The sequence below is a fragment of the Macaca thibetana genome, chromosome 19 (assembly GCF_024542745.1).
Source record: "Macaca thibetana thibetana isolate TM-01 chromosome 19, ASM2454274v1, whole genome shotgun sequence".
Classification (NCBI taxonomy): domain Eukaryota; kingdom Metazoa; phylum Chordata; class Mammalia; order Primates; family Cercopithecidae; genus Macaca; species Macaca thibetana.
The window spans coordinates 41,474,264-41,493,997 of NC_065596.1; the positions used below are offsets into that span (position 1 = coordinate 41,474,264).

At 42.1% G+C, this 19,734-nt stretch overlaps 1 protein-coding gene across 3 annotated transcripts in view; it reads right to left on the bottom strand.

Moving 5' to 3' along the window:
- LOC126942139 (zinc finger protein 585A) overlaps window positions 1-19,734 on the bottom strand; it is a 49,386-nt gene that overhangs the window by 15,344 nt on the left and 14,308 nt on the right. Inside the window, exons 2-4 of one of the 3 annotated variants that reach the window (XR_007721500.1) lie at window positions 10,606-10,674; window positions 7,799-8,014; window positions 2,168-2,479 (exon numbers count right to left, since the gene is read on the bottom strand). Coding sequence is in view for 1 of the 3 variants with exons in the window: in XM_050769391.1 (XP_050625348.1) it covers window positions 7,799-7,870 (72 nt within the window). In the remaining 2 variants the exon portion in view is untranslated. Of the gene's footprint in view, window positions 1-2,167; window positions 2,480-7,798; window positions 8,015-10,605; window positions 10,721-19,734 lie in introns of those variants that run through there. The other 2 variants (XR_007721501.1, XM_050769391.1) reach the window with 2 other exon arrangements.

Here is a 19,734-nt window from a genome sequence, read left to right on the forward strand (position 1 = left end):
AGTCTCCCTAAAAAAAATAAAAAGTCCCTGCAAAAACAAAAGGTGGCAAAGAGCAGATTAAGACAAGTAAGCAACATGAGATGGAAATAAAGTTTTTTTTAAAAGAAAAATAGAAAAAAAAAATAAAAGGAGTTTAATAAAAACATCCAATGAACAAAAGAATACTTGAAGTGGCACTATAGAACTGTTATCATTATTCATAATACAAATTTAATAAATACTGTCTTAAAGAGTAGATTCGAATATTTAGTTCAAGAAGTTAACGTTATAAAGATGACACACACCAATAAAAAAAAAGAAATCCAAACATTCCAAATTACATGAAAGACACACAGAAACAAAGCACAAATATCCATCTATAAAAAATTTATAAAATAGCAAATCAGAAAATGAAAAAATGCATCTATCCAGAAAATAAAAAAAAAAAAACATTTGTCCAAAGGGGACATTAAAAAAATGACCTCTCATATCTGGAATTGCCAATATGCAATGCAGAAAAGAAATAAGAGCCTCCACCTTAATATTAAAAACCTCATTGTAGGGGAAAAAATATAACTTTTTTTGTTTCAGATGCTGTTGTTACTTCAGTGCACCAAACTACAGAGTCTAAACGCTATGTCGCCCCCAGCACTTTGGAGTGCGAGCGGCCGGATCTCGAGCATCAGATAAAACCATCCTGGCTACCACAGTGAAACTCCGCCTCTACTAAAAACACAAAAATTAGCCTGGCCTCGTGGCAGGCGCCCACCCCAGCTCGGGAGGCTGAGGCAGGAGAATGGCGTGAACCCGGGAGGCGGAGCTTGCAGTGAGCCGAGATTGCACCACTGCACTCCAGCCTGGGCAACAGAGCAAGACTCCATCTCAAAAAAAAAAAAAGAAAAAGAAAAAGAAAAAACCTATAGGAAAATATAGAAAGAAATACATTTGTGGTGGGAAACTTTAAATAATTTCTCTCAGTTCCATGAGACAAAGTAGAAAAAAATGAGTACTACTATAAAAACCTCATAGCTATATATCTTATTGATAAGCTATCAAATTTTTTTCAAGTGCCTATGCAACAATCCCAAAACAAAACAAAAAACAAACAAAAAAATACCCGTAATAATCTCTCTAAAAGTAAATTTCTCCAGTGCTGCAATCCTAATCTTATTAAAAGTAAAGTTTTTTGTTTTTGTTTTTGTTTTCAAGACACTGTCATCTAGGCTGGATGTAGTGGCAATGTCGTGGCTCACTGCAGCCTTGACAGGCTCACACAGTCCTCCAATCTCAGCCTCCCAAGTAGCAGGGATCACAGGCGCACTGCCACCACACTCAGTTAATTTTGGTTTTAGTTGTAGAGACAGGGTCTCACTATGTTGTGCAGGCTGGTCTCAAACTCATGGGCTCAAGCAATCCTCCCGCCTCAGTCTCCCAAAGCACTGGAATTACAAGCGTGAGCCACCACACCTGGCCAAAAGTAAAGTTAAAAAATGAAAATCTTAAAACCTAGAAGTAAAATGTGGTAAATGGTAATTAAAGATTTGGTGGGGTAATGTTCTAGAAATTCATCCTTTTCAGCCAGGCGCGGTGGCTCACATCTGTAATCCCAGCACTTTGGGAGGCCTAGGCAGGTGGATCATGAGGTCAAAGTCGAGACCATCCTGGCCAACATGGTGAAACCCCATCTCTACTAAAAAAAATTACAAAAAACAAACCTGGCACGGTGGCTCACGCCTGTAATTCCAGCACTTTGGGAGGCCGAGGTGGGTGGATCTCGAGGTCAGCAGATCGAGACCATCCTGGCTAACATGGTGAAACCCCGTCTCTACTGAAAATACAAAACATTAGCCAAGTGCAGTGGTGGGCGCCTGTAGTCCCAGTTACTTGGGTGGCTGAGGCAGGAGAATGGCGTGAACCCAGGAGGCAGAACTTGCAGTGAGCTAAGATCCTGCCACTGCACTCCAGCCTCGGCAACAGACCGAGACTCAGTCTCAAAAAAAAAAATTAGCTGGGCATGGTGGTGCACGCCTTTGGCCCCAGCTACTTGGGAGGCTGAGGCAGGAGAATTGCTTGAACCCAGGAGGCGGAGGTTGCAGTGAGCCAAGATCGCCTCACTGCACTCTAGCCTGACTACAGAGCAAGACTATCTCTCAAAAAAAAAAAAGAAAAAAGAAAAAAGAAATTCATCTTTTTCATTTAGATTTTTTTATTCATTTGCATGAGATAAATTATTTTGCTAAATTATTTTAGTACAGTTTTGCTATATACCAGAGCTTCTGATATATAGATAGCATTTTTATTGTTTTTGAGATATTTTACAATTTTAGTTCTGACTTTGACTTTGGAGTGGGTTGCTGAGAAAATAGCAGTTGTTTCACTAGTCCCAGTAAAAACCTACTAGGCTATTGTTTTCTTCTACTCTTCAATGCAGTTAGTTAACATATTTGACTTCTGAATCTATCTTCATAATTTCCAGTTCTTTCAGGCATCAAGGTTAACACTGTAAACAAAATAAAACAAAAACCAAAAGCAAGGTTGAGAATAATTTTAGCTATTATTCTTTACCCAAAACTTCAGCATAATAACCAACTGTAAAAACGCATGATCTTTCCATTATTTTTTACTGTGTTGGAAATGCTGAATCAACATTTTAATTTCTTCAAGGACTTTGAACCATTTATTCCTACCAATTATATCTATTTTTTGTAAACTTTTATCCTTTTGTTTATACTTTCATATTTTTGGCATGACTTTATATAATATTCATTTATGATTGTCTGAATCTTAGATATGGAAGTAACTGTTTCTCCTGTTTTGTTACATTCTTTTTTTTTTTTAGTCTAACTCTGTCTTCCAGACTGGAATGCAGTGGTAGATCTCGGCTCACTACAACCTCCGCCTCCCAGATTCAAGTGATTCTCCTGCCTCAGCCTCCCAAGTACGTGGGATTACAGACCTGCACTGCGGTATACCCCACTAATTTTTATATTTTTAGTAGAGATAGGGTTTTGCCATGTTGGCTAGGCTGGTCTCGAACTCTTGGCCTCAAGAGATCCACCCACCTCAGCCTCCCAAAGTGTGAGCCACCATGCTGGCCCAGTCTTTTTTTTCTTTTGAGACGGAGTCTCGCTCTTGCTGTGTCGCCCAGGTTGGAGTGTAGGGGAGTGATCTCGGCTCACTACAATCTCTGCCTCCTGGGTTCAAGAGATTCTCCTGCCTCAGCCTCCTGAGTAGCTGGGACTACAGGCGTGCACCACCACACCTGGCTAATTTTTGTAGTAGAGACGGAGTTTCACCATGTTGGCTACAATGGTCTCGGTCTCCTGACCTCATGATCCACCCACCTTGGCCTCCCAAAGTGCTGGGATTACAGGTGTGAGCCACTGTGCCCAGCCACCCAGTCTTTGATTATGTAGATATTTACTCCTTTTTCTTGATTGTTAACACATAGAAGCAACTTGTGTTTCTGTCAAACTCATACCTTAGGTTTTTTTTTTTTCCCCAAACGTCCAGGATTCCGAAAAGAAGCAATTAAATCTATAGTTTTTCCCCTCTATCCACAGGTTAGCCTTGGCACACAAACTTAGTTTATTTATTTATAAGACAGGGTCTCACTGTGTCACCTAGACTGGAGTACAGTGTCATGATCTTAGCTCACTGCAATCTCCACCTCCCAGGCTCAATCGATCCTCCCATGTCAGCCTCCCAAGTAGCTGGGACTACAGGCCTGCACCACCACACTTGGCTAATTTTTGTGTTTTGTAGAGACGGGGTTTACCATGCTGCCCAGGCTGGTCTCGAACTCATGAGCTCAAGCAATTCACCCACTTCAGCCTCCCAAAGTGCTGGGATTACAGGCATGAGCCACCACACCCAGCTTACCACACAAACTTTAAAATGCACTACTTTATCCAAATGGCTTTTTTTTTTCGTTTGTTTGTTCATTTGTTTTTTGATACGGGGTCTCACTCTGTCGCCTGGGCTGGAGTGCAGTGGCACAATCTCGGCTCACTGCAACCTCTGCCTCCTGGGTTCAAGCAATTCTCCTGCCTCAGCCTCCCGAGTAGCTGGGATTACAGGCGCCCGCCACATACCCAGCTAATTTTTTGTATTTTTAGTAGAGACGGGGTTTCACCATGTTGGCCAGGCTGGTCTGGAACTCCTGACCTCGTGATTCACCCACCTCGGCCTCCCAAAGTGCTGGGATTATAGGCATGAACCACTGCGTCTGGCCCCAGATGTTTTTTAATTGTGGTAAAAATACACATAACATAAAAGTTGCCATTTTAATATTTTTAAGTGACCAGTTTAGTGGCATGAAGTACATTCACATTGTTGTGTAAGAACCTTTTACTTTTTATTTTTATTTTTATTTTATTTTTGAGATGGAGTCTTGCCCTGTCGCCCAGCCTGGAGTGAAAAGGCTCAATCTCAGCTCACTACAACCTCCACCTCCCAGGTTCAAGTAATTCTCAGCCTCAGCCTCCCAAGTAGCTGGGATTACTGGTGCATGGAACCATACCCGGATAATTTTTTGTACCTTTAGTAGAGATGAGTTTCACCATGTTGGCCAGGCCGGTCTCAAACTCCTGACCTCATGATCCACCCACCTCGGCTTCCCGAAGTGCTGGAGTTACAGGCGTGAGCCACTGCCCCAGGCCTTACTTTTTATTTCTAATTTAATGCTCTTAGAAAACAGAATCAAGGTCAGGCATGGTGGCTCATAACTGTAATCCCAGCACTTTGGGAGGCCGAGGTGCGTGGATCATGAGGTCAGGAGATGGAGACCATCCTGGCTAAAACAGTGAAACCCCATCTCTACTAAAATACAAAAAATTAGCTGGGCATGGTGGTGCACGCCTGTAGTCCCAGGTACTTGGGAGGCTGAGGCAGGGGAATCGCTTGAACCTGGGAGGCCTAGGTTGCAGTGAGCTGAGATTGCGCCACTGCACTCCAGCCTGGCAACAGAGCAAGACTCCATCAAAAGAAAAAAAAAAAAAGAAAGAAAGAAAACAATCAGTATGATGATTTCTATTTGTCTGCCTTTAGAGTAGTGTACTAAAATGGCCAATAGTATATTTAATGATTTCTTTTTTTTTTTTTTTTTTTTGAGACGGAGTCTTGCTCTGTCGCCCAGGCTGGAGTGCAGTGGCCGGATCTCAGCTCACTGCAAGCTCTGCCTCCCGGGTTTACGCCATTCTCCTGCCTCAGCCTCCCGAGTAGCTGGCACTACAGGCGCCCACCACATCGCCCGGCTAGTTTTTTGTATTTTTTAGTAGAGACGGGGTTTCACTGTGTTAGCCAGGATGGTCTCGATCTCCTGACCTCGTGATTCGCCCGTCTCGGCCTCCCAAAGTGCTGGGATTACAGGCTTGAGCCACCGCGCCCGGCATATTTAATGATTTCTGTTCATTTTTACTTAATGTAACTTAAGAAACATTATTACTTTGATAACTTTTATTTGTATATTATTCCTTTTGTAAGTATGAACCATCCTCTTCATCACTTTAAGTGATTTTCACCTTAAATTCCTCATTCCTTTTGACCTATTCCTAAATTGCATCCCTAGCTTTCTTTTGGCTCATTCCTTTATTTTTAAATGAGGATAAAAGCAGCCCCTGACCGCTGAGAGTTAGCCTGGCACTATCAGTTAAACCTCAGTTTTGCTAGAAGCTAGCCTGGCAGGGGCCAGCTAACTCATGGTGTTCTCCATGGCGCTACACAAAAATAATCTCTTGGGGCCGGGCGCGGTGGCTCAAGCCTGTAATCCCAGCACTTTGGGAGGCCGAGGCGGACAGATCACGAGGTCAGGAGATCGAGACCATCCTGGCTAACCCGGTGAAACCCCGTCTCTACTAAAAAATACAAAAAAACTAGCCGGGCAAGGTGGCGGGCGCCTGTAGTCCCAGCTGCTCGGGAGGCTGAGGCAGGAGAATGGCGTGAACCCGGGAGGGGGAGCTTGCAGTGAGCTGAGATCCGGCCACTGCACTCCAGCCTGGGCGACAGAGCGAGACTCCGTCTCAAAAAAAAAACAAAAAACAAAAAAAAAATCTCTTGGAACACCAACAGCAAACAAGACCAATCTCTAACCACCATGGTAGAAGACAAAATCAAGAACACTCTGTCATTGTACTTGAGCACAGGCAAAAATGAAATCATCTTCAAACCACAAAAGTAAAAGTCTCCTTACTCTGCCTAAGAAAAGTGACTGCCAATTATACCTTTACCAATTACAACTTTTGCTTCAATCTACCCTTCGTATCTTCTAGATATCTTCTAGATAAAAATGATTAAGATACCCAATTATAAAATTTCCCAAAAAGAACAGAAGTACAGGTTCAGTGAAATTCAGCTAAGATTCTTATTATCTGTGACTAAAACCCTGAAATGAAATTCTACTATGACTTATACATGCAACAGAAAGACATAAGAATGTCTACTGCTACATAGTTCATAATATAATCTGTATTTTACCAAACAAATATTTAAAAAGCAATGTGTGAAAATTTAGTCTACTATGGCACCTTTTGTGAAATAGAAAAAAATGTGTAGCTGGTTTTACTTGTTTACAAAACTAAGCAATCAAAGAAAAAGAATAAAACTGGTCCTTTATGTTGAGAAACATGGGGGTAGGTGGGGAACAGAGGTAGGTCAACCACAGATTCATGTTTCCCCTGAATTTGTTTCCTATAACACTTTCTTTTTTTTTTTATTTTTATTTTTGAGACAGAGTCTTGCTCTGTCGCCCAGGCTGGAGTGCAGTGGCCAGATCTCAGCTCACTGCAAGCTCCGCCTCCCAGGTTCACGCCATTGTCCTGCCTCAGCCTCCTGAGTAGCTGGGACTACAGGCACCCGTCTCCTTGCCCGGCTAGGTTTTTGTATTTTTTAGTAGGGATGGGGTTTCACCGCGTTAGCCAGGATGGTCTCGATCTCCTGACCTGGTGATCCGCCCGCCTCGGCCTCCCAAAGTGCTGGGATTACAGGTGTGAGCCACTGCGCCCAGCCTCCTATAACACTTTTCAGGGTGTGTTGCCTTTAAATATATTTCTAATGGCTTTTAATTTTTATTTTTTACTATTATTCCCATTTTACCAACAATATTTTTGAACTAAGTGTATATGTTCCCTATTCAAAAAACTAAACTTTCCTAATACACTATCACAATATCTCCAGAGGTATAAGAAATAAAATTATACTCATGAAATAAGAACAAGATGCTAATCAAAAAGAATATTTAGAAAATAAATTACAGTTATTAAAAATTAAAACGTTGAATTAAAATGTTGATACTGGTAATGAGAAACTCAAAAGAAGAGCTGGAAGGTAAATGTGACAAAGCTTCCTGAAAAAGAGAGCAGCAAAGAAACAGAAAACAGTAGAGGGAAAAAAAAAAAAAAGGAGAACCAATATCCAAAAAACAGATATTAAAAAAAAAGAAAAAGAAAATATTTGTGTTTGAGGAGGCAGTTTCGGAAGAAACAGAGAAATACTTTGAAAATCCCACAGAAAAGTGACTTCTAACCAGGAAAATCTATCCACAGCCCAAAGATCAATGTAGTGTGATGACAAAATAAACAACAGTTTTTCTTGACAATGCACCGCTCCACTGTCACACAGGTGGCCTCCAGAGATGAAGACATTACCCACGTGTTGCTCATTCTCAACAGGAAGATCAAGATTTGTTTCAGGAGCAGCAGGTCTTAGAGTCCAGCTGCTTCCTGTGGCCCAGCTGCCTCCCTCAGTCATGAGGTTCTAGTGACAGATCAGAGCTTTCTACTCCTGGATTGAATTTCCACCCCCTGGGACTCCTCTTCCTCACCTCACAGGAGCTGCCATGATCCTCTGGAGCCAGGGCTGAGGATTTCTGAGATGAGGTCCAATTAGCTGGCATGGCCACACTGGGTCTCAACCCTTTTCCTCTAGGGTGTGTGAAGCTTGGCAGTCATCTGTGAACTCAAGCAGAGCTGCTCTGAAGAGGTAGGCTGGAGTCTAGAGGAAGATCTGGCCCAGGAGCTCCCCAGAGACACCCAGAAATCTGGAAGGACAATGTTCCCATAGTTAGTCATTTAATATTCACCACATAAGCACTTCCTGGATACATCAAGGTGCAGGTCCCTGAGCTAAAAACCAAAGCAGTGGTTCTCAAACAGGTACGCATTCAAGTTACGTGGAGGACCTGTTAAATGAAACACAGTTAAAAATTCTCAGCCCTACTCCACAGTTTCTGATTCAGTAGGTCAAAAGTAGAACCCAAGAAGTTTCATTTCTAACTGGTGCCCAAGAAACACTGATGCTGTCAGTACAGGGACCACACTTTGAGAAGCAGCGCTGTGGAGAACATAAAATTTAACAAAATCTGTGATAGGTATTAGTTACAGTGAAATATGGGAAAAGTCACGAGAGACAGAGTAACATCACTGCAGATTTTTTGAACTGCAGCTCTACCACTTTTCACCTATGAGAACAGAAGTTTCTTCACTCTTTTTTGAGACGGAGTAGCTCTCTGTTGCCAGGCTGGAGTGCAGTGGTGCCATCTCGGCTCACTACAACCTCCGCCTCCCAGGTTCAAGCAATTCTCCTGCCTCAGCCTCCCGAGTAGCTGGGATTACAGGCATGTGCCACCACGCCCAGCTAATTTTTGGTAAAGACGAGGTTTCACCATGTTGGCCAGGATGGTCTCGATCTCCTGACCTCATGATCCGCTCACCTCGGCCTCCCAAAGTGCTGAGATTACAGGCATGAGCCACCGTGCCCAGCCATTTCTTCACTTTTAATTTCAGAAATGAGGATGAAAATGCTGATCTCAAAGTTACAAAAATTAAATGAGATAATACTGTAGAGTGCTCAACACCTCCCTGGCACACAAAAATCATACAATACATATCAGCGATTACCATGCATTATCAGATATTAAAACAATATAAAAACAATGTAATAAAAACAAGTAAAACAATAAATATACCAGACAATATTGATCTATGTATGTGACAAAAGTGGTATTCAAATGAGTGTGCATAAGACATTCATTGCATAAATGGCAGTGATATAACTGGCCGGCCACCTGGAAAAAAACAAACTAGATCTCCATCACACACTATTCACTGTAAGCAAATACCAGCAGGACTGATCACTTAATTACGTGTATTTGTGAAATCCCAAAGATTATTGAAATAAATTTTAGAAGTATATATGTGTATAACACTGTCGTGGGCTGGGAGGGATCTTACTACACGTAAGAGGAAACACAGATGCTATAGCAGAAAAATCAGATAATTTTGATTAGATGATATTTCCTAATTTTATGTTAAAATATACCACAAAAAAAAGTAGGACAATAGATATGAAAATTCACAGAAAAGGAAACAAATGGCAATTAACCAAAAAGATGCCAACTTTAGTAACTGGAAAATGCATCGGAGCAATTAGATATAATTTTCCCTCAAAATTTTAAAAACTTTTAAAATGCAACAATATCCATTGCTGGAAAAGCATTTGGGAAAATGAGTTATTTTATAAATTGTTGGTAGAGCTTGAATTGTTATATTTTGAGCTACTTAGTCATATCTATAACGTATTAAAAATGCACAGAGGCCGGGCGCGGTGGCTCATGCCCGTAATCCCAGCACTCTGGGAGGCCGAGGCAGGTGGATCACTTGAGGTCAGGAGTTTGAGACTAGCCTGGCCAAAATGGTGAATCCCCGTCTCTGCTAAAAAATACAAAAAATTAGCTGGGCATGGTGGCACGCGCCTGTAATCCCAGCTACTCTGGAAGCTGAGGCAGGAGAATCGCTTGAACCTACTAGGCGGAGGTTGCAGTGAGCTGAGATCGCGCCACTGCACTCCAACCTGGGCGACAGAGCGAGACTCCATCTCTAAATAAATAAATAAATAAATAAATAAAGTGCACACAATTGTTCCTAATAATATAATTTCACATATATAAAGCAGAAAAAGAAGGAAGGACAAATGGACAAAGAACCTTTCCAGAGTGACTACTTTACCTTCCTCTAATTAATTAAGCAGACAATCTGTGAGGAGACAGATATATTTTTTGAATATATGCTTAATTAATATCTATCACAATACAATCAGAGAACATAGTACACCGTTTTTATGTAATAGATGTGACATTCATGAAAACTGTCCACGAACTAGGTCATAAGGCAACTTTTCAATTTGAGCATTAAACAGACATTACTTAAAACAAAAAAGGAACTTCTAAATAACTCATGGATCAAAGAAAAAAAAAAACACTTAGATTTGAACCATTTTTTATACAAAGAGTCACCAAAACTTGAGAATTTTTATATTAAAGAAGGGACTGAAAATTAAAACGCTGAACTTTCAACTCAGGTTAGAAAGCAAGCTGATTACAGTCCTCACCGATCACCATAGCTGACCCTACAGGCTCTGTCACTGAAGACAGACTCCCATCACTGACCCCCAAACCTCAATCACTCATCCCCAAGAGCCCCATCAATGACCCGAGAAATCCGTCACAATCAACAACGGACGCCACAGAACCCCATCACCGAACCCTCAAAACAATCTCTAACTCCACAGGCAACCTCGACACCCCCTATTACTGGCTCCACAGAAACCCCAGTCGTGACCAACCAAAATCACCTCAAAGATTTCTCGGTATTGGGATATGAAAATACTCCTGACACCAGCGGCAAAAAACCCTTGGAGAACCTCTTCCACTTCCGGTCCGACTTCTAGCACCTCCCCTTTGTAGGCTGTTGATGTGGCGCATGCTCTGAATAAACTTGGAAGCCAATTCAGCGAACAGTCAACAGGGCGCAGACACAGCGCACAGTTTCCGTAACGTGGCGTTGTACGGCAGAGAACATGGCCGCGCCCTTGTGGTATTTATTCGTGTGGGCCCCCATCTTGGAAGCATATCCGTTCCGTAGAACAGAGGAATTGGCCGCCGGCAGGGTTTCCTAGAGCTAGGCAGGTATAGTTTACATAGGACGCTGGAGTGTGACTCTTGTCTGACTAGGCTTCTACTCTGGAGGAGAAAGTTACTGGAAATGTGGGTCTGGCGCTGTATGTTGTATTTAGAAAAGCTAAGTTACTCTTCTGAATACAGGACACTGAGGATAATAATTACCTGCTGGAAGAAACGACCAGGGAAAAATCACCAAGAGAAGAGGATCCTGGGAGAAACCACAGGCAGATGATAGGAGGAATCAGGATAGTACAGTCCACTTTTTAGAGATGCCATTCAGGGAAAAGGTGGAAAGGTCACTATGGGAGTCATCTTTTGAGTGAATTGAGTGAAACCACCCTGAAAATCTGAGAGACATGTGAATGAGTAGTAGGCTGCCGGAAGGGTGGTACAACTTTTAATGGGAGAAACCACTGTTGGAAATAGGGTAGAAATCCGAGAGTATTAATACAATCCTCTCCTGGGAGATACCACCAGAGGAGGGAGGAGAAGTCCAGGCGTCCACTTCTGAAAGGCTGAGTCGGGTGGGAAGGTGAATAGAGATAACTACCTCAAGTGCAACTATAGTAGGCAGCAATAATAACAACACTAATAGTCTTTAGTATGGCCAACGTGTGACTAAAAGCACCTAAAGAAAACTGTTTTCATTTACCTTGAAGTTAAAATATAATTAATAACAATCGCTTACCATGTCAATGAAGCTTTTTAAATGCAATCTCTGACTTTTAGCTTCTCCTCTGTGGAAATTCTGAAGCTGCTTAACACCTCTTTACTCCCGTTTTTGGAGGATGTGGATGAGGAGTTGTAAAGATATAATTCCTTTCACTTGGTGAACTCCTAAACATTATTCACAGCTCAGCTTCTGACAGGAAGTTCTACCCGACAGTGGTGGGAAGTTATCTACCCAATGTGTTCAGTTCCAGCAGGTGGGAAACTTGTTTTCAGGGAACTGAACCTATACTCATGTGGGCATGCTGGATGCCTTCAGACCAGTTATGTCTGTCTCTGGGACTCGGCTTAAAAATATGTTTAGAGAATTAGACTCTGCTGATCTCAGGTTCTCTTTCTTCTCCCAAAGGATGGTCTAAGAAAACATCTGTGGAAGTCCATTAGTGAACACACATTTCTACCACGGGCCTAAGAATTGCTGTTGATTTTGTCAGTAATGCAGTTCTGTTAAAAAGAAGATGACTTATCTTTTAGGGATTCATGTGGAAATATTTATAGGTGGAATAATATTAGCTTTAAAAACTTCACTGAGAAAAAAAAAAACTCCACTGAGAAGGGGTATATGGTATTGCAAAAGAAAATGTTGACAAATGTTAAAGCCGGGTGATAAGTAGACAGAATTCATTATAATGTTCTCTTCCATAGTATTTGTGTGAAAATTTCATGGTAAAATTTTAATTTAAAAATAAAGGAATTAAAAACATTTACAAGGAAACATCAAGAAGACAGCAGGTATGGTCATAGTGTTAGGGAAGCAGAAACCTAAGAGACCCAGAGTGACACCATTTTAAGTTCAGCTCCATCTTGAGACTAGCAAGGCACATTCACTGCAAGTCACAAATCATGGTCCTAACATGTTTACAGTGAAGGAAGCATCCCGGTAATGCCTGCAAGGACAAACTTCTAGAACAACAGAAAGTCCAGATGTCCAATACCCATAACAATAAATGCTTTCAAGATCATTATAGTTATACTTTGATGTACTTACACACTAAAATTTTAGGGATAGTTTTCTTTAAATCAATAGAATAATAAATTTTGTCATAATGTCAGGCCACCCACGCATAGGCACAGCTTATTTCAGTCTTTACATAGACAAGACCCCTATATAAGAAAAACTTAACGGATGTTCCTCCACTTGCTTTCTGAGGACACCCTACTCTGTTGTGGAATGGCTTTCAATAAAGTATATCTTCTCACTGCACTCTACAACTCACCTGGAATTCTTTCCTGCATGAGATCAAGAACCCTCTTTTGGAGTTTGGACTGAGATCCTTTTATTTCCATAACAATAGTATTATACAAACACAGGCATACCTCAGGGATATTTAGGGTTTGGTTCTAGACCACTACAATAAAGCGAGTCACACAATTTGTTTGGTTTCCCAATGTGAAGGGGCGGCCTGCCCGTCCACGCCTGTGGGTGTTTCTCGTCAGGTGGGACAAGAGACTGAGAAAAGAAATAAGACACAGAGACAAAGTATAGAGAAAGAAAAGTGGGCCCAGGGGACCGGTGCTCAGCATCCAGAGGACCCGCAACGGGCACTGGTCTCTGAGTTCCCTCAGTATTTACTGATCATTATTTCTACCATCTCGGAGAGAGGGCTGTGGCAGGACAATACGATAATAGTGGGGAGAAGGTCAGCAGGAAGACATGTGAACAAAGGTCTCTGTGTCATAAATAAATTTAAAGAAAGGTGTTGTGCCTTGATGTACAAGTACACAAACATCTGGGTGCATTAAAGAGCAGTATTGCCGCTAGCACGTCTCACCTCCAGCCTTAAGGCAGTTTTCTCCTATCTCAGTAAATAGAACATACAGTCGGGTTTTACACCAAGACATTCCATTGCCCAGGGAGGAACAGGAGACAGATGCCTTCCTCTATCTCAACTGCAAAGAGGCCTTCCTCTTTCACTAATCCTCCTCAGCACAGACCCTTTACGGGTGTTGGGCTGGGGGTGTTGGGCTGGGGGTGTCGTGCTGGGAGATGGTCAGGTCTTTCCCTTCCCAGGAGGCCATATCTCAGGCTATCACATGGGGAGAAATCTTGGACAATACCTGGCTTTCCTAGGCAGAGGTCCCTGTGGCCTGCAGCAGTGTATTGTGTCCCTGGGTACTTCCCACAGTGTACTGTGTCCCTGGGTACTTGAGATTAGAGAATGGTGATGACTTTTACCAAGCATACTGCCTTCAACCACTTTTTTAACAAAGCACATCCTGCATAGCCCTAAATCCATTAAACCTTGAGTCAACACGGCACACGTCTCTGTGAGCACAGGGTTGGGGCTCGGGTTATAGATTAACAGCATCTCGAGGCAGAATAGTTTTTCTTAGTACAGAACAAAATGGAGTCTCTTATGTCTACTTCTTTCTACATAGAAACAGTAACAGTCTGATCTCTCTCTCTTTTCCCCACTATGACCTAATAATCTGCCAAAGGCCCCACCTCTTAAGATTATCCCACTGGGGATTAGGCCTTAATATGAACTTTGAAGGGACACAGACATTTAGACCATATAAATGGACAACACTGCATTATAAACGGGCCCATTTTCCAGAGTATAATAGCACACACTGGGTTCTCAAGATTGGCGTTTATTACAGTCACAAACTTAATATAACTCAAATGCTTGTATTGATGTGGTACTTACATTATCCTATTTCACAGATGGAAACAGAAAATACCAGCTTTTGTTTTAATAGCAATATCTTTTTTTTTTTTTTTTTTTTTTTTTTGAGATGGTGTCTCGCTCTGTCGCCCAGGCTGGAGTGCAGTGGCACGATCTCGGCTCACTGCAAGCTCCGCCTCCCGGGTTCATGCCATTCTCTGCCTCAGCCTCCCAAGTAGCTGGGACTACAGGCGCCTGCCACCACACCCAGCTAATTTTTTGTATTTTTAGTAGAGATGGGGTTTCACCATGTTAGCCAGGATGGTCTCAATCTCCTGACCTCGTGATCCGCCCGCCTCAGTCTCCCAAAGTGCTGGGACTACAGGCGTGAGCCACTGCGCCCGGCCAGCAATATCTATTATTATAATAAATATTGAAATACCACCATAATAATTTCACTAAGGAAGTAATCTAACTGTGTTGATTTTGCAGAGGGAGAAAAACATTACCCCTAGAGCTGAGGCTATTGTGCTCACGCAAACTCCAATCTGAAGGTGGCAGAAACCAGAAGGAACAGGATTTCTTAGCATCAGAGTTAATATATTATTCATGGTATCTTAATAATTAAAGGCATGTAACAAATAGTGACAAAGATTGTGATATTAGTTATAAATTATGATAATTATACTTAAAATCAATAATGGAATCAACATAATGGTAGAATTAAGTATTGTAGTTAGTAAGTGGTATGATATGGGGGACTGGGGAGTGCAGCAGGATAGGGTGGGGTAGGATATAACATAGATAAGAGTCATATGGGCACAGTAGCCTCATTGAACCTGAGGGTGGAGGGCTCAATTCATTCTGACATTAGGGCAAGTGTGCATGACAATCACGGCTTTCACCTGACTTTGGCCACAGGGTCAACATCTGCCACACTGCATCACATTCATTTTCCAATGAAGTGCCTGAGGCCCAGAACCCTAAGCCCTGCCACATTCCTCTTGCTCCCTAGGTTCCATATTTGCCAGTGGCTGCTCCAGTGAATGGGGTGGAGCATATGGCACTGATGATGGGGTACAGGATTGAAAGTATTAGGGTGGATGCCAATGGCAATAGACCTCTGCCTTTGGGTCCCTCACGACTGTCCCCCACCAACATGGTATGCCACTGTGACCAAGAGGAGGCTGAGTTGGGAGACCTTGTGGAATGCTGGGGAAGGATGTAGGCAGGATACTTGGGAGGAGGGTGGCAGGGTGGTTGGGCACTGCCCACACATGGAATTAGGGCTGGGGTATGCTGAAGCATGGGGAGGTGCATCAGATTTTGAATTAGAGGACCTGGAACTAATCCTACCACCTCCCCATGCATTTAGGCAATCTGTGTGGGGCATTTGGTCAATGTCAAAACTATTGTTATTATTCATTCATTTATTCATTCATTTGCTCGTTTATTCATTAACTCATTTAACGAGCTCGTACTGAGTGTCTGCTTTGTGCTGGCACCGTGTTGGGTGCCTTGGACACAGCAGAAACAAGACAGACCAAGTCCAGGTCTCATGAGGTCTAGTGGAAAGGTTGGATGAAAAACCAAAAAAAAGAAATATTTAATATCAAGTCAGATGGTGATGCCTGCAACACAAATATATACAAAATAATGCAGCAGCAAGTGACCCCAAAGGATGTGTTACTTCAGATACAAATGGTGGGTGGATGCTTTTCAAAGATGGGGGAAGAAAGCATGATGCATGGGCACTGGGGAAGCAGAGTATGCACAAAGAACACAGTTGGTGCAAAAGCCCAAAGCTGGAGAAAGCTTCCTGGATGCTAAAACAGCCAGAATTGGGATTCTTGACAAATAATAAAAATATTGACCACCTCCAACTGCAGGCTGTCCGAACCCTAAGACCTGTTATTATGGTTGTAACTTCATACTATAAACATTAAATGTGATTATGTAAAAGTAGAAATAACTGAAATGTTACGTGAAAGTTTGATATATAAAATATAAAAATTATATAATCATACAATAGATACTATATATTATATAAAATGGGAACATTTTATTGTAGTAAGGTATAATAAATATTAGAATATGCTATAACATACTGTAAATACAATATACACTGTATAATGATATGCACACATAAAATTAAAACACATAAATCTATATTTTTATAATCTAGTATCCAATAATTTTTCAAATGTCATTTAAATTATCACATAGTAAAATCAAACAGTACTTCTGAGATTCATCCATGTTGCAGCCAGTGTCAGTAAATGACTTCTTTTCACGTTGGGGTAGTATTCAATTGTATAGATGTTTGATTAATCACCCACTGTTACATTTGGGTTGTTTACTAATTTTGGCAATTATACAGTTGCTGTGAAATTTGAGTACACACAGTTTTATATAAACAATTTTCCATTTATCTAGGGCAAATACCTAGGAGCGGGACTGGTGGGTCATATGATAAGTGTATGTTTAACAGTATAAGAAGCTGCCAAGGCCAGGCATGGTGGTTCACGCCTGTAATCCCAGCATGTTGGGAGGCTGAGGCAGGCAGATCACCTGAGACCAGGAGTTCCAGACCAGCCTGACCAACATGGAGAAACCCCTAACTAAACCTCTATTTAAAAAATACAAAATTAGCCGGGCGTGGTGGCACATGCCTGTAATCCCAGCTACTTGGGCAGCTGATGCAGGAGAATCATTTGAACCCAGGAGGTGGAGGTTGTGGGGAGCCAAGACCACACCATTGCACTTCAGCCTGTGCAACAAGAGCAAAACTTCATCTCAAAAAAAAAAAAAAAGCTGCCAAACTTTTTGCCCAAAGTGAATGTAACATTTTACATTTCTACCAACAATGCAGGAAATTTTCCATTGCTCTGCATTGTTACCAACTCAGTATTATGTCTTTATTGTTAGGCATGCTAAAAGGTGTGTACAGGTATCTCATATGGTTTTCATTTTCATTTTCTTGATAAAGATGTCAATCATCTTTTCATCACCTTGTTTCCCATTTCTATCTCATATAACAATATGGATGGATCTCAAATACATCACATTAAATGAAACAAGTCAAATTCAAAAGGAGAGATACATACACATATATACAGAGACACACACAGGATATCTCCATTTATACAACATGTGGAAAAGGTAAAATTATACAGACAGAAAATGGGCTTGTGATCAAGGGCTGGGGGTGGGGAAAGGGATGGACTAAAAAGTAATAGGAGGAAATGTAGGGAAGTGAGGGAACTCTTCTCTGTCTTGATTGTGGTATTGACTGCATGATGTAATTGTCAAAACTTTGAAAATTCTACACTGGGTGAATATTACTGTATGTAAATTATACCTCAATAAATATGACCTTAAAATATTACGGTCATGTTCACACAAAAACCTGCACACAGGTGTTTATAGCATCTTTATTCATAATCAACATAACTTGGAAGCAACTAAAATGTCCTTCAGTAGGTGAATGGACAAATAAATCACAGTACATCCAGACAATAGCATATTATTCAATGCAAAAAAAAAAAAAAAAAAAAAAGGCTAGCAAGCCACGAAAAGACATGGAAGAAACTTAAATCCACATTACTACGTGAAACAAGTTCATCTGAAAAGGCTGCACACTGTATGGTTCAGAGGCTAAATTATGGAGACAAAAGAAAATAGGCGGCCAGGCGCGGTGGCTCAAGCCTGTAATCCCAGCACTTTGGGAGGCCGAGACGGGCGGATCACGAGGTCAGGAGATCGAAACCATCCTGGCTAACACGGTGAAACCCCGTCTCTATTAAGAAATACAAAAAACTAGCCGGGCGAGGTGGCGGGCGCCTGTAGTCCCAGCTACTCGGGAGGCTGAGGCCGGAGAATGGCGTGAACCCGGGAGGCGGAGCTTACAGTGAGCTGAGATCCGGCCACTGCACTCCAGCCTGGGCGACAGAGCGAGACTCCGTCTCAAAAAAAAAAAGAAAATAGGCAGGGGTGTAGGGGTGTAGGCAAAACACAGGATTACTGGGACAGTAAAACTGCTCTTTATCCTTCTATCATAATGCATACATGTCATTACTCATCTGTCTCAACCCACAGAATGCACATCAAGACTGAACCCTACTTAAACCATGGACTTTGGCCGGTAGCGTCAATGTAGTTTCATTAATTGTAACAAAAGTACCACTCTGAAGGCGGATGCTGATGATGGGGGAGGCTGTGTACACGTGAGGGTAGGGGATATGTGGGAAATCTCTGTACCTTCTGCCCCGTTTTGCTGTGAACCTAAAACTTCTCTAAAAACTAGTCTTTTATATAAATGGGTATACAAACACATATATATGTCAGTACTAAAATATTACATTACAATAAATATAAAGGACAAATAATTGAAAGTCATGTACAGGGAAATGTGTTTTCCTCCATATTTCCTGGAATTCATGAGGAGTGATACACTTAGGAGTAAGGTAAAATGGGAATAATGAAGGGGACCAGACTTGGTTCTAGGGTATGTTAAAAAGGAAGAGATGATCTCCAGGGACCCTCCTGAGGATCAGCAGACATTGTCCTAAGTTGGGGATCATAGTGTATCACAAGATATCCAGAATTGCAGGAAGAATAGTGAAGCTTCAGACACAGTGCTGGATGAGGTGAAGGGAAGTAATCGGTCAGCAGACATTGGTCTAAGATGTTGAGCAGCATGTAATGGGCCATCAGATACTGTGAAGAAGTGAGGAAGCAGAGCTAATGATGGCTCAGTAGACATTGATGTAAGGTGAGGTAATGGGATGTGTCACCAAGCACTGCCCAACTAGGGCTTGGGAATTAAAGGGGCATTATGGCCCTGCCCCTTTGACTATGTTCTACCCTTTGGGCCCCATCTTCACCTCCCCATACTGCCCTTCCTAAAGGTGAAACCATCTCTGCAGAGCCCAAATATTTCCCACTCCCAGAATTGCCAATAGACTGACCCCAAACCATTCTGCAAGTTCCAGAGGGGCCACCCAGCAACTGCGCATCCAATCAGATCATCTGCCAGCATCTGTAAGGTCACTGCTGCCTATCTAGGGCAAGATAGCTAATATCCAATGAAGATCCACCCATGTCTGTTCTAGTTCCCTGCTATTGGCTTCAGGCACTCCTCTCAGTGAAGGATGAGCAGGTGTGTGGGTTGGGTTCTGCAGTAAGTGGGGCTCTGTCGAGTTGCAACTGAGACAGGGCAGAGCTGTGCATGCTGAGGAAGAATGAGCAGGGAGTCTTTTGTAATCACGTTGGAGCTGAGGGATTCTGGAATCATGGCAGGGAATCCTAGAAGCAAGCATTCACATGGGATCTCCTGTACCTGTTTTCCCTTCTTTAGCATCAGACCAAAAGTTTTACAGTGACTTTTTAGCTTTAGGGTTGAGAAGGGATATAGCCTAGTTACAGACTGGAGGTGAAAAAGCCTGGTGTGTTTTAGGCAAG